Below are 14,883 nucleotides of genomic sequence, written 5' to 3'. Positions count from 1 at the left end.
TTCTTTTTATCTTCCGCCAAAGTGGATGAAAACATGAATGGCTCATCTTGGCTAAATCTCTACATATTTTAATTAAATCTGCTTTCAGAAAGCAGCTCAAAATCATGTTTGAAGAGGCTTTAGGCTGAGAGTATTCAGGGCTAGTAATGTGTGAGAAGAGGTTCCAAGTCAACAGATGAATGATGATGATCCTCCTGCATTGTCTCAGTTTCTCCCCAAATTTCATCATCCTGCTCTTCCTGGCAATGGCTGTTACTGTCCAGCTCACAGATATCAAGACTCTGTTCTTTGTAATGCTCTTGACAAACATTGCAAAAATAGACCACAATGCTTCTGTACTGTAAAAAAAAAAAAAAGTGTCATTTTGAATGGATCAAACAAACTCCTGATCAGTTCTTGCAAGTAGATATTCAATGAACACAAAAACAATACATACAAACAATTTATACTTTATTGGAATCTATTTCACATTTTTTGTTATCGTCCACAAATTGATAAAAAAAAAAAAAGAAGAAGTCATGGGACACTAACAAAGTTTGCCAGTCTACAAGAAAAGAGCGCTTGAATCAACCCTAATCTGCCAAAAGTCAGGTATACTGTATGTCTGAGGAATTCATCACTACAATAATGTATATGACCGTGAATGTATATCTGTGTATACACAAGCACAATTTATTACTGACATACATGTTTGCTGTGGGAAAATAATAATCCGGTTTCACGTCTTTCCTGAAGGTTCTCTATTTCTATTAAAGGCTGTAGAATTTGAGACTTCTGTCCATGCCAGTGGAAGCCAGGAACTGAGCATGTTCACCGAAGGCCACACCGGTCACCAGCCCAGTGTGATCTACAGGAGAAGGTAAAGCAAGAACGCATAGTTAGGAAAAAAAGTCAGTTTGATGGCTCAAAACAAGACGTTCTTGACAAAGACGACAGCAAACACACAGAATGGCTTTCTCTTCTTGTATAATACTACTAAACAAAGCCCAGCACTTCTCGGCTCCACTCACCAGGGAAGTGGAGGACCTCAGACCACTGTTTGCAGATATAAACTCTGATGTCTGATCCACCAACAGCCAGATATGTTCCACTCTGGTCGAAGACCAAAGACTTCACCTACAGGAGGAAGACAGAAACATGAGCCAAGCTTTCAGTGAATGAAGTAAATCAGGCCACAGAAATAACTGCTGTGTGTTCTTCATCTGTTTGACACGATGCAAGTCAACCTCATAATTGTTGTCCAAAGTGATTGTCTTGAAGTTCTTCAGCTTCCTCAGATCCCACAGCTTGAGTGAGCTGTCCTGAGCACCTACAGGCCAAACAAAGACAATTCACATCAAGTAAAGCCCATTTTATTGCACTAACTCTACTGGATAAGAACTCAATTTGAGCTGAACACTATTGCCTTCTGTAGAGCTGCTTTACATTTTCATTATTTATTTAGCAACATTAAGAGTTAATTATCTGTTTATTACGTTATAAATAAATGTGATTGAGAAATCCAGTCCCTCCCAAGTCGGGGTCATGTGACTTACCAGTAGCCAGATAGTATCCATTCTCAGAGAAGGCGATGGACGTCACAGGACCTGAATGTCCGGGGAAGTTGGCTACATTGGTCCGTTCCTTCAGATCCCAGATCTTAATCTGAGAATCTGCCGTGCCGGTGCCGAAAATCAGACCGTCCGGATGAAACTGAGCACAGGTCAGAGCTGAAGGGATACATTAGATCAGAGCTTCACATTTTCATCACATTTAAGCGCTGTGCAATATAGCTCAAAAAATACAGACTGATATTTTTCAGCCTTCAAAGATCTTAAATGTTTTATTGGTATGTTGTACATATTCCTTTGCTCAACTGAACATTGTTTTCATTCGAGCAGCAGGATTTTTGTATTATATTACAGTAAAAATTAAGATAACGCACCACATCCAGCGGTCTCATCCGTCACTTTAGTCAGGACACGTCCAGTTTGGATATCTGAGAAGGCCCAGTACTACAACAACACAACACGCTTTAATGCATTACATTAGGACAGAGGTAGAAAACGGCTTTAAAAATACAAAAGGATTTTGAGAAGTTCTTCACAGAGAAGTAGTGAAACTGCAAACCACAAAACAACTATTAATGAGAGCAAAATCTAATTTAGTAACATGTATATGCATTGCTTGTAAGGATGTCACGATATCAAAATCGCACAATACGATGATATTGTAATAGTCGAAGTGCACTCTCTGCTTCGGAACATGCAGCGAAAACCGACTTGATGAAAGGATTAAGCCATATTGTGCTTTCGGTGCTAGTTCGTTTGATAGATACTGTGCCGAAACACAACTATAAAATACCTTTGGTGTTAGAATAGGAAGTGTAAATATGCAACCCAGGACCACAAAACCAGTCATGGGGGGCAACTGCTTGAAATTGAGATTCATACATAATCTGAAAGCTGAAAAAAAAGCTTCATCAGGATGGAATAATATTTGGCCGAGATACAGCTATTTGAAAATCTGGAATCTGATGCAGCAAAAAAAAAAAAAAGTCTACAAATCGAGAAAATCAACTTTAAAGTTGTCCAAATTAAGTTCTTATCAATGCCTTTTACTAATCAAAAATAAAATTTTAATATATTTAGAGTAGGACAATTACAAAATATCTTCATGGAACGTGATCTTTACTTAATATCCTAATGATTTTTGGAACAAAATAAAAATCTATAACTTTGACCCATACAATGTTTTTTTGGCTATTGCTATAAATATACCCCAGCGACTTTAGACTGCTTTTGTGCTCCTGAGTCACAAATAAATATAAAAAATAAAACCTACAGTTTTCTCCCGTTTCATCATCATGTGAGCACGATAATATCAAGAGTTTTGCTATGGCAATATCAAGATATTGATAGGATCATGACATCTCTAGTTGCTTGTGTACTGTTCGTCATCCATCAGGCTGTGTGTTACCTGGTCCTCAGAAGAGCTCAGCAGGTAGTCTCCTGTAGCGTGCAGAGAGAGGCCGGTCACACTGGCCTCGTGGGCCCTGATCACCTGCACACAGTTGCCTCCGCTAACAGACCACACACGGATGGTGCTGTCTGGAGACGCCGAGAACACCACCGACTGACACACAACACGAGAAGAGACATGTGAGAACTGAAGACTAACCAGAAGTGAGTTGATGAATGAAGAACGGGAGCGATGGCATACCTGAGCAGGGTGGTAGATGACAGACGAGACCTTTTTGGTGTGCCCTTTGAGCGTGGCAACAATCTGCTCCTCCCGACGGTCGAACACCACCACGTTCTTATCCGCACCACCTGGGGAGGGCAGGTCAAATAAACTATGGTTGAGGCAGTGTATATGAGTCTGAATCTACATGCAGTAAACAAGAGATCACAGGAGACACACATTCGAATTATGTGAACCCGAATCGTGTGCGTGTAATCGTGTTGTAATGGTACCGGTGAGGACTTTGTTGGTGTCTGTTGGGCAGAGATCCAGAGAGAGGATTCCTGGTATACTGGCACTGTGAAGACCCTGATCAGCAGGAAGAGAGAGACAAAAAAGGTTTGATTTGAGATGAATTCTGTTCCAAACACTTCCTGGAACAGAAGCTGACTGCTGTCTAAAAGGAAGCTCAATGACATTTAAGATCATGATTGACTGACTCAAAACAACACGCTGACAAGATGATAGTATGGATAAAAACGCATTACGCACACAAACATTAGATACAACACATTACTATTTAAGATTTAACTATTTAATAGACATTGATAATTTAACCATTAACCAGAAGTAACAATTTTTACTGATTAAAGAGTTTAAAAGCATGCTGGATGGTAAAAAAAAAAAATGCTATACATATTTGTTAGCTCACAGGGCTAAGTCGACACGTGCAATCACATACACATATATTTCACAAGTAGTAAAAGCAACACAATGGCAAGTGGCAATCTCGGATAAATGGTTATCAGAGTGTATAAATGTATTAAAGCCCAGAAAGTATGTAGAGAGCACTGCCCTTATCACTAAAAAGCTCAGGTTTAAGAGATTAAGGATAATCAATTAATGGATTGTAAATTTAAAGGATGATTGATCATGGGAATTTATGTATATAGTGCATAATGGAAATCTTATTGGCTACTTACAGCATGAGAGGCCACTTGGCGGTACTTGCCGAGATCTTCTGCTCTGACCAGCTCCTCCGGCACAGTCTTTCCTCTCTGAAAAACAAAGCCACATAAAAGGTTAAGTACATTTATGAAGGTACACAATGCTCCACACAGTGACAATTAAATCCTCACCTTCTTTCTCTCGGTGGTTAAGACGGTAGCCTTGTCTTGGAGCTATAAAAAAAACAAACAAACATACATTTCATTAGCTTTGATAACGTGATCTGGCATGCAATGAAATCATCTCTGAATGTTTAACCATGTGGTACTTGTATTTATAACACACCTTCTGTATGATCTCTGGAGTCATTCCGACCTGCTCACTGATCTCCATAGCCTCACCGCCAGCACCCTAAGAGATCAAATCAGTTAAAGATATTAAAATATATATATATACACACACACATTTAAATAGATTCCAGCTTTAATGAATAAATAAATTGTCTGGAGGAATGACTGACCACAGCTGCAGGCTGAGAAGCAGGAGTGGCTTGTGGAGCGATCAGTCCAGCTTGAGGTTTGAGTGTAGCCAGAGCTGCAAGCAGAATAATGAACACGTCAGTGAAGGCCCAGCACCCACATCCAGAAAACACAAATCTGCCGCTCTTACCCTCTCTGGCGGCAGTGACCTCTTTCGTGAGTCGAGCGATGACCCTGCAAGCCGCGTCGTGCTGGTAGAGAGCGTGAGACAGCTCCTGTCGAGTGGTCTGCAGCTGCTGCCTCAGAGTGAAACTGTGCAGCATCACAGCATCCTAGAGGACAGACAGACAACCTCAATGACAGAAGACGGACAGACTCAACGACGGAGGACAGACAGACTCAGTGACGGAGGACAGACAGACTCAACGACGGAGGACAGACAGACTCAACGACGGAGGACAGACAGACTCAACGACGGAGGACAGACAGACTCAACGACGGAGGACAGACAGACTCAACGACGGAGGACAGACAGACTCAACGCAGACTCAACGACGGAGGACAGACAGACTCAGTGACGGAGGACAGACGGACTCAACGACGGAGGACAGACAGACTCAGTGACGGAGGACAGACAGACTCAACGACGGAGGACAGACAGACTCAACGACGGAGGACAGACAGACTCAGCGACGGAGGACAGACAGACTCAACGACGGAGGACAGACAGACTCAACGACGGAGGACAGACAGACTCAACGCAGACTCAACGACGGAGGACAGACAGACTCAACGCAGACTCAGCGACGGAGGACAGACAGACTCAGCGACGGAGGACAGACAGACTCAGCGACGGAGGACAGACAGACTCAGCGACGGAGGACAGACAGACTCAGCGACGGAGGACAGACAGACTCAGCGACGGAGGACAGACAGACTCAGCGACGGAGGACAGACAGACTCAACAGACTCAGCGACGGAGGACAGACAGACTCAACAGACTCAGCGACGGAGGACAGACAGACTCAGCGACGGAGGACAGACAGACTCAACGCAGACTCAACGACGGAGGACAGACAGACTCAACGCAGACTCAACGACGGAGGACAGACAGACTCAACGCAGACTCAGTGACGGAGGACAGACAGACTCAACGACGGAGGACAGACAGACTCAGCGACGGAGGACAGACAGACTCAGCGACGGAGGACAGACAGACTCAGCGACGGAGGACAGACAGACTCAGCGACGGAGGACAGACAGACTCAACGCAGACTCAACGACGGAGGACAGACAGACTCAACGCAGACTCAGCGACGGAGGACAGACAGACTCAGCGACGGAGGACAGACAGACTCAGCGACGGAGGACAGACAGACTCAACAGACTCAGCGACGGAGGACAGACAGACTCAACAGACTCAGCGACGGAGGACAGACAGACTCAACAGACTCAGCGACGGAGGACAGACAGACTCAGCGACGGAGGACAGACAGACTCAGCGACGGAGGACAGACAGACTCAGCGACGGAGGACAGACAGACTCAACGCAGACTCAACGACGGAGGACAGACAGACTCAACGACGGAGGACAGACAGACTCAGCGACGGAGGACAGACAGACTCAGCGACGGAGGACAGACAGACTCAGCGACGGAGGACAGACAGACTCAACGCAGACTCAGTGACGGAGGACAGACAGACTCAGTGACGGAGGACAGACAGACTCAGTGACGGAGGACAGACAGACTCAACGACGGAGGACAGACAGACTCAACGACGGAGGACAGACAGACTCAACGACGGAGGACAGACAGACTCAACGACGGAGGACAGACAGACTCAGCGACGGAGGACAGACAGACTCAACGCAGACTCAGCGACGGAGGACAGACAGACTCAGTGACGGAGGACAGACAGACTCAGTGACGGAGGACAGACAGACTCAACGACGGAGGACAGACAGACTCAACGACGGAGGACAGACAGACTCAACGACGGAGGACAGACAGACTCAACGACGGAGGACAGACAGACTCAACGACGGAGGACAGACAGACTCAACGCAGACTCAACGACGGAGGACAGACAGACTCAGTGACGGAGGACAGACGGACTCAACGACGGAGGACAGACAGACTCAGTGACGGAGGACAGACAGACTCAACGACGGAGGACAGACAGACTCAACGACGGAGGACAGACAGACTCAGCGACGGAGGACAGACAGACTCAACGACGGAGGACAGACAGACTCAACGACGGAGGACAGACAGACTCAACGCAGACTCAACGACGGAGGACAGACAGACTCAACGCAGACTCAGCGACGGAGGACAGACAGACTCAGCGACGGAGGACAGACAGACTCAGCGACGGAGGACAGACAGACTCAGCGACGGAGGACAGACAGACTCAGCGACGGAGGACAGACAGACTCAGCGACGGAGGACAGACAGACTCAGCGACGGAGGACAGACAGACTCAACAGACTCAGCGACGGAGGACAGACAGACTCAACAGACTCAGCGACGGAGGACAGACAGACTCAGCGACGGAGGACAGACAGACTCAACGCAGACTCAACGACGGAGGACAGACAGACTCAACGCAGACTCAACGACGGAGGACAGACAGACTCAACGCAGACTCAGTGACGGAGGACAGACAGACTCAACGACGGAGGACAGACAGACTCAGCGACGGAGGACAGACAGACTCAGCGACGGAGGACAGACAGACTCAGCGACGGAGGACAGACAGACTCAGCGACGGAGGACAGACAGACTCAACGCAGACTCAACGACGGAGGACAGACAGACTCAACGACGGAGGACAGACAGACTCAGCGACGGAGGACAGACAGACTCAGCGACGTAGGACAGACAGACTCAGCGACGGAGGACAGACAGACTCAACGCAGACTCAGTGACGGAGGACAGACAGACTCAACGCAGACTCAGTGACGGAGGACAGACAGACTCAGCGACGGAGGACAGACAGACTCAGCGACGGAGGACAGACAGACTCAGCGACGGAGGACAGACAGACTCAGCGACGGAGGACAGACAGACTCAGCGACGGAGGACAGACAGACTCAGCGACGGAGGACAGACAGACTCAGCGACGGAGGACAGACAGACTCAACAGACTCAGCGACGGAGGACAGACAGACTCAGCCACGGAGGACAGACAGACTCAGCGACGGAGGACAGACAGACTCAGCGACGGAGGACAGACAGACTCAGCGACGGAGGACAGACAGACTCAGCGACGGAGGACAGACAGACTCAGCGACGGAGGACAGACAGACTCAACGACGGAGGACAGACAGACTCAACGACGGAGGACAGACAGACTCAACGACGGAGGACAGACAGACTCAGCGACGGAGGACAGACAGACTCAACAGACTCAGCGACGGAGGACAGACAGACTCAGCGACGGAGGACAGACAGACTCAGCGACGGAGGACAGACAGACTCAGCGACGGAGGACAGACAGACTCAGCGACGGAGGACAGACAGACTCAGCGACGGAGGACAGACAGACTCAGCGACGGAGGACAGACAGACTCAGCGACGGAGGACAGACTCAGCGACGGAGGACAGACAGACTCAGCGACGGAGGACAGACAGACTCAGCGACGGAGGACAGACAGACTCAACGACGGAGGACAGACAGACTCAACGACGGAGGACAGACAGACTCAACAGACTCAGTGACGGAGGACAGACAGACTCAACGACGGAGGACAGACAGACTCAGCGACGGAGGACAGACAGACTCAGCGACGGAGGACAGACAGACTCAGCGACGGAGGACAGACAGACTCAGCGACGGAGGACAGACAGACTCAGCGACGGAGGACAGACAGACTCAACGACGGAGGACAGACAGACTCAACGACGGAGGACAGACAGACTCAGCGACGGAGGACAGACAGACTCAACGACGGAGGACAGACAGACTCAGTGACGGAGGACAGACAGACTCAGTGACGGAGGACAGACAGACTCAGTGACGGAGGACAGACAGACTCAACGACGGAGGACAGACAGACTCAGCGACGGAGGACAGACAGACTCAACACAGACTCAACGACGGAGGACAGACAGACTCAACGACGGAGGACAGACAGACTCAACGACGGAGGACAGACAGACTCAACGACGGAGGACAGACAGACTCAACGACGGAGGACAGACAGACTCAACGACGGAGGACAGACAGACTCAACACAGACTCAGTGACGGAGGACAGACAGACTCAACGACGGAGGACAGACAGACTCAACGACGGAGGACAGACAGACTCAACGACGGAGGACAGACAGACTCAACGACGGAGGACAGACAGACTCAACGACGGAGGACAGACAGACTCAGCGACGGAGGACAGACAGACTCAGCGACGGAGGACAGACAGACTCAACAGACTCAGCGACGGAGGACAGACAGACTCAGTGACGGAGGACAGACAGACTCAACGACGGAGGACAGACAGACTCAACACAGACTCAGTGACGGAGGACAGACAGACTCAGTGACGGAGGACAGACAGACTCAACGACGGAGGACAGACAGACTCAGCGACGGAGGACAGACAGACTCAGCGACGGAGGACAGACAGACTCAGCGACGGAGGACAGACAGACTCAGCGACGGAGGACAGACAGACTCAGCGACGGAGGACAGACAGACTCAGCGACGGAGGACAGACAGACTCAGCGACGGAGGACAGACAGACTCAGCGACGGAGGACAGACAGACTCAGCGACGGAGGACAGACAGACTCAACGACGGAGGACAGACAGACTCAGTGACGGACGACAGACAACCTCAACGACGGAGGACAGACGGACTCAGCGACGGAGGACAGACAGACTCAGTGACGGAGGACAGACAGACTCAACGACGGAGGACAGACAGACTCAGTGACGGACGACAGACAACCTCAACGATGGAGGACAGACGGAGGACAGACAGACTCAGTGACGGAGGACAGACAGACTCAGCGACGGAGGACAGACAGACTCAGCGACGGAGGACAGACAGACTCAGCGACGGAGGACAGACAGACTCAACGACGGAGGACAGACAGACTCAGTGACGGACGACAGACAACCTCAACGACGGAGGACAGACGGACTCAGCGACGGAGGACAGACAGACTCAGTGACGGAGGACAGACAGACTCAACGACGGAGGACAGACAGACTCAGTGACGGACGACAGACAACCTCAACGATGGAGGACAGACGGAGGACAGACAGACTCAGTGACGGAGGACAGACAGACTCAGTGACGGAGGACAGACAGACTCAGTGACGGAGGACAGACAGACTCAGTGACGGAGGACAGACAGACTCAGTGACGGAGGACAGACAGACTCAGTGACGGAGGACAGACAGACTCAGTGATGGAGGACAGACAGACTCAGTGACGGAGGACAGACAGACTCAGTGACGGAGGACAGACAAACTCTTTCTTCTTCACACAGTCAGGACAAAGAACTCACCCACTCATCCTGCAGAGATTTGAGGATCGCAGGAATACTGGTGGCCGAGGGAGCCTTTGGTCGAATGGGGTGAGACACTAAAAGTAAAGAAACAGATGCATTTTGAAATAACCATAGATCACCTGAACGTCTCCTGAAACCAGTGTCATGTGTGTCTCTGTACCCTTGATATCGACAAGCTGCTCCTCGGACAGAGGCTGGCCATTGATGGGGTCCGCTCCATTCTCTGCAATGTACTTCTCGATCAGACGCCTCTCAAACACTTGACTGGACACAGGAGAGACACAGGGGTGCTCCGGCACCTCGTTAGAAACTGGGGAGAGAACAAGAGTGATATTTATAAGAATTACAACAAATAAGATGCATTCAAATCAGATACAAGTCTCATTCTTCTTCAGTACAAAACGTCATTATAAGTACACCAGTGTTAATCAAATGTTTCTTACAATACGTTATTCTCCAATTCACATTCAATAATTAGTCTAGACTTCACGAAACTTTATATATTCACGTTTCTTTTCCCTTGTGATGATGGTTTGTTTGTCGAACTATAAAGTTAAGAAGTGACTAACGTTACTCCGGCTACAAACACTGCGTTAATTCGTTTCTAGTTCAATGAAATACAGCAAAGCTAGTAAAAAGCATGGTGATTTAAGTGTAGTTTCTCATATACAAAGTTTCTGCTAATGTAGCACAACAATGGCTAACGCTGCACACTGCTAATCACTCATGCTAACAGAAACAAACTCACTTACTAGCACAAACCAGAGACATCTCGCTCAAACACACGCGCTGCCGCTCCTCAAGCAAGGGTGAAATAAAAATCGATTCATACACTTAAAACCGACACCGAGTTGATTGTTATTATTATTTTTAAATCAATGCGGGTGCTGCATGTCCCGAGTTGGTTACAACACGTTGATCTATCGTGCTCGTGCTGTGCCGCTCAAACAGCGGTGCATGACGGGATACTGACTCCTCCAGAGAGAGCGGAAGATCAAACCGATGGTCTTCTGGCAAGATTTCCAGGATGAAAGTGTAATGTAAAGATATTAACGATGGGTTACTCAACGTAAACCCGCCTTCTTTGACGAAAGAGTGAGGTGTTTCTCTATTGGCTATTATTACTTTAATAATCATAAGCAGCTTGATTGTCTCAGCTTGACAAAGCGCTGAGAAATGTAACAGGCACCACGTGACCACAATGAAGCCTTTGTACTGTATATATTGGACTAATCATTATTTTGTTTTACTGGAAAACAACAGGGTCATTTCTTGCACAGGGTCCCCAACAGGTTTAAAAGTGGCTACATTTTTGCAGGGGTTGTCTTAAAGGATTTCCAGTAGACTTTATTTTACCCATGCAATGAAATGCATACGAATCAATGATAAAACAAGGAGCATTGAAATCTACTAATTAAAAAATTATACTTGTATTACAACTAATAATTACACTGCTTGTGGGTTAATCTAGTTTTAAAACAAATGTGAATAAAACCATGAAGCTTTAACAAGTTCTAATTGTATTTAATATTTTCTTTCAACTGTGAATGTATCACATTTATTTTTTATTTATATAGCACATTTATAAATGTACTGTGAATGTACTGTATACAGTAATTACATCTTCAAAACCTTTGAAATTTTTGTGCTTTTGAAAACGGATACTTACTGTCCTCAATTAGGCCTTTTATTTTGCATTATAATAACAAACAATAACGACAATCATAAAATTACAAGAAGTCAAACAAAAAAAAGATTTATTGATGTTATAGACAAGAAATTCTGCTGTTTGTAATTCTGTAATCCGTAGCAGGGAGCAAACTAAATCTCCAATCCCAGTCCTTTGCTATAATGGCTGTTTCAGATCGAAGAGGCCGGTTCCTCCTTTCACAACTTTTCCCACAACCAGGCAAGCTGAGGGCGAGCTGAGATTGTCATAAGAACCTAAAAAAAGAAGCATGCATGCATAATTATATAACAGAACATGACTTAACCTCTACTACTAATCTTTATCGACAATATGCATCATTATTAAATTAGGAAAGACTTGTATTTTACCCAGCATTGTGGCTTGCTTTAAAAACTTGTAACTGGTCTCAAAGGTCATCTGTTGCAGCGGGGAGCTGTTGGATTGAATGCCAAATCTGTTTAGAGGCTTGTACACTCCCTCGAAACACATGTAGTCAGCCACTAGAGAGAGATGGCGTGGGTCCACCTCGATACCTGTGAACAGAGGAACCAGTCAGATCTCCAATGAAACACACACTGCTATATGAGTGTCAGACAGTCCTGTTCTGCTTTATTACCATAGACAGCAAACACATCTTTAATCTCCTTCTCAATGACTCTGAGGGCCACCTCTATACCGTACGTGTTGGCCATAGCATGAACCTCGTTGGAGTATAACCGGTTCAAGTCCAGGATCTAGTACAACAAAAACACTGCATCACATTTCATATTTGGACAGCTACCATACTAGTTCCAATACATTGGAGTACCATGTATTCATATCCAATTGAATTTGAAGACTGTACTGGACTCACATCAGCATGTCTGAACATCTCATGCATGTTGATGCCCTCTGTGTTGAGCATCATCTCTTTTTTGCCTTCCTTTGTGGTTACTTCATTTAACAAGCAGCGAGTGATACCCTTGGTCTCCATGATGATGGCGTTCTGAGCCTGCTTCACCACCACTGACATGAGGTCAAAGTGTACTTTAGTGAGGGGTAGGACCAGGGTTAGCTGTCAAACACAAGCAGCAATGCATTATGAATATAAAAGCACCAATATCATTGCTGTAACAACACTGATACAATATGGGGTTTTCTATCTATTACATATTACACACATATACACTACCATTCAAAGGTTTGGGGCTGGTAAGGTTTAAAAATGTTTTTCTAAGTAAAAATAAATAAATAAGCATTGATGTATGGTCTATTAGGATCGGACAATATTTGGCAGAGACACAACTATTTGAAAATCTGGAATCTGAGGGTGCAAAAAAATCAAAATACAGAGAAAATCGCCTTTAAAGTTGTTCAAATTAATTTATTAGCAATGCATATTACTATATGCATTTACAAAATATCTTCATGGAACGTGATCTTTACTTATCCTAATGATTTTTGGCATAAAAGAAAAATAAATCATTTTGACCCATGCAATGTATTTTTGGCTATCGCTACAAATATAGTACTTTTCCAGGGTCACAAATGTACTTTATTCCTCTGATGACTGAATTTTCAGTCATTACAGTGTTACATAATCCTTCAGGAATCATTCTATTATGTTGATGTCTATCAATGTTGTAAACAGCTGTGCTGCTTCATATTTTTGTGGAAACCAGTGATGCAGTTTTTAATTTGATTAAATGTGCCTTTGTTAGAAAAAAACGCATCTGACCAACATATTAGTTTCTCTTTAACTGACACCATCATTTTTAGTAAAGGTATGGTAACACTTCATGGAATCAGAAATGGGTATACAAGAATATTTTAAGAGTATAGCATCAAAGTGTAAAAGTAGTTTCAGTGCATCCCTCAAGAACACAAAATGTGTGAATGATGACATTGATTTGTACAAACCTCACACCACAGCCCATTCTTGGTGTCATATTTGTAGTCCTCAATGGCGGCGCTCAACTGAAGCACAGTGCTGATCCTCATGGAGTCCTGTGAAGCTCCCTTCAGCTCTTCAGATCTGTTGAGACTCTGGGTCTGGTCTGGTGCTTGGCTTTCTCCAGAGCCTTCCTCAGAGTTCTCCTGAGTATCTGCCTCTTCCTCTCTGTCCTCAGCCACATCCTCCGGCTCCTCATCAGCAGCCTCCTCTCCCTCCTCACTCTCATAGTCCACCTGAAGGGTCAGACCACAGACAGGACTTTAAGTGGAAGTGAAAGTGGAATTTGTTGTATAATTATTGTGGAATTTGGAAAAATTTTGGATGAATAAATTAAAAGAGTGTACAACAATCAAATCATGATATGGACTCTCTATGAATGTTAAACCGCAAAGCAGTTTTGTCTGCCACATATACACATATGCTCTGCGTCTACCGTCTCACTATATGAGGACATGAACACATTAACTACACTTTCATCACTGACCAGCATTTCACCACTTCATTTGATATATAAACACACAAAAACTCAAAGGTTCAACAAAAAGTCAAAGTTTGGTTTAACTTGAAGAAATTATGACAAATGTATTACGGTTACTATTAAAACTTTATTTTTGAAAGACTGTAACCATTTTTTTAATTCATGTTTTAAATTGTGATTTTTTTTTGTGCAAGCCTGAAAGGAATTGTTTAAAACCCAAAACTGTTGAATTTGAATTTCAGGAAACAAAAAAAGATGATTTCATGAGGCTCTATCTATTCCTGTTAAAAGTTTAATGAATTATGCAAAAGATTTGAATTCAATTGATCAAATCATGTTTTTATTCAAATTTAACTAAACCATTAAAGTGGAATGTGAATTTGGGAAAACTGGATTTCATAGGCCACTAAACAATGCTGTTACCCAGAACAAGCAGAGCATTACTGAAATGAAGCAGCAAGGTCACGATAATGACACAGAAGCACATCTCCACTCAAAACCATTCTTCACAGTGAGATCATGAATATATTCAGAGATGGGGTGAATCCTGATACCTCCTCTTCTTGTTTTTCTTTTCTCCTGGAATCTGTGGCATCTGCATCACCTTCATTCGCCTCATCATCCACAATCCTGTTTACTGCATCCTCCTCGCCATCATCCTGTGGAGAAG

General features: G+C 45.6%; 2 protein-coding genes across 2 annotated transcripts in view; both read right to left on the bottom strand.

Annotated features, from left to right (window-relative positions):
- Nucleotides 1-554: 554 nt before the first annotated feature.
- prpf19 (pre-mRNA processing factor 19) lies at nt 555-11,105 on the bottom strand. The gene is made up of 16 exons (XM_059516492.1): nt 10,865-11,105; nt 10,273-10,422; nt 10,110-10,186; nt 4,780-4,921; nt 4,631-4,704; nt 4,456-4,521; nt 4,302-4,343; nt 4,146-4,220; nt 3,456-3,531; nt 3,202-3,311; nt 2,959-3,114; nt 1,925-1,994; nt 1,536-1,709; nt 1,227-1,309; nt 1,011-1,116; nt 555-847 (listed from the first exon to the last, which is right to left on the bottom strand). Exons 1-16 carry the CDS (start codon nt 10,881-10,883, stop codon nt 750-752), a joined length of 1,518 nt encoding a protein of 505 aa, XP_059372475.1. The 5' UTR covers nt 10,884-11,105; the 3' UTR covers nt 555-749.
- Nucleotides 11,106-11,802: 697 nt separating this feature from the next.
- Nucleotides 11,803-14,883, bottom strand: part of polr1a (RNA polymerase I subunit A) — a 30,408-nt gene continuing 27,327 nt past the window's right edge. The window contains exons 29-34 of the mRNA XM_059516491.1: nt 14,768-14,872; nt 13,702-13,968; nt 12,656-12,856; nt 12,419-12,536; nt 12,171-12,335; nt 11,803-12,056 (exon numbers count right to left, since the gene is read on the bottom strand). Coding sequence (XP_059372474.1) covers nt 11,959-12,056; nt 12,171-12,335; nt 12,419-12,536; nt 12,656-12,856; nt 13,702-13,968; nt 14,768-14,872 — 954 coding nt within the window. The 3' untranslated portion in view covers nt 11,803-11,958. The remainder of the gene's footprint in view (nt 12,057-12,170; nt 12,336-12,418; nt 12,537-12,655; nt 12,857-13,701; nt 13,969-14,767; nt 14,873-14,883) is intronic.

Source organism: Carassius carassius, chromosome 29 (genome assembly GCF_963082965.1).
Source record: "Carassius carassius chromosome 29, fCarCar2.1, whole genome shotgun sequence".
Taxonomy (NCBI): Eukaryota; Metazoa; Chordata; class Actinopteri; order Cypriniformes; family Cyprinidae; genus Carassius; species Carassius carassius.
This window is presented reverse-complemented; position numbering and strand designations above follow the sequence as displayed.

Excerpts from the sequence above, each read along its gene's own strand:
- prpf19 (XM_059516492.1), bottom strand. Across the intron at positions 4,522-4,630 it reads CTTCTCAGCCTGCAGCTGTG|GGTGCTGGCGGTGAGGCTAT; the intron begins GTCAGTCATTCC and ends TTGATCTCTTAG. Across the intron at positions 1,310-1,535 it reads TGGATACTATCTGGCTACTG|GTGCTCAGGACAGCTCACTC; the intron begins GTAAGTCACATG and ends TTTGGCCTGTAG.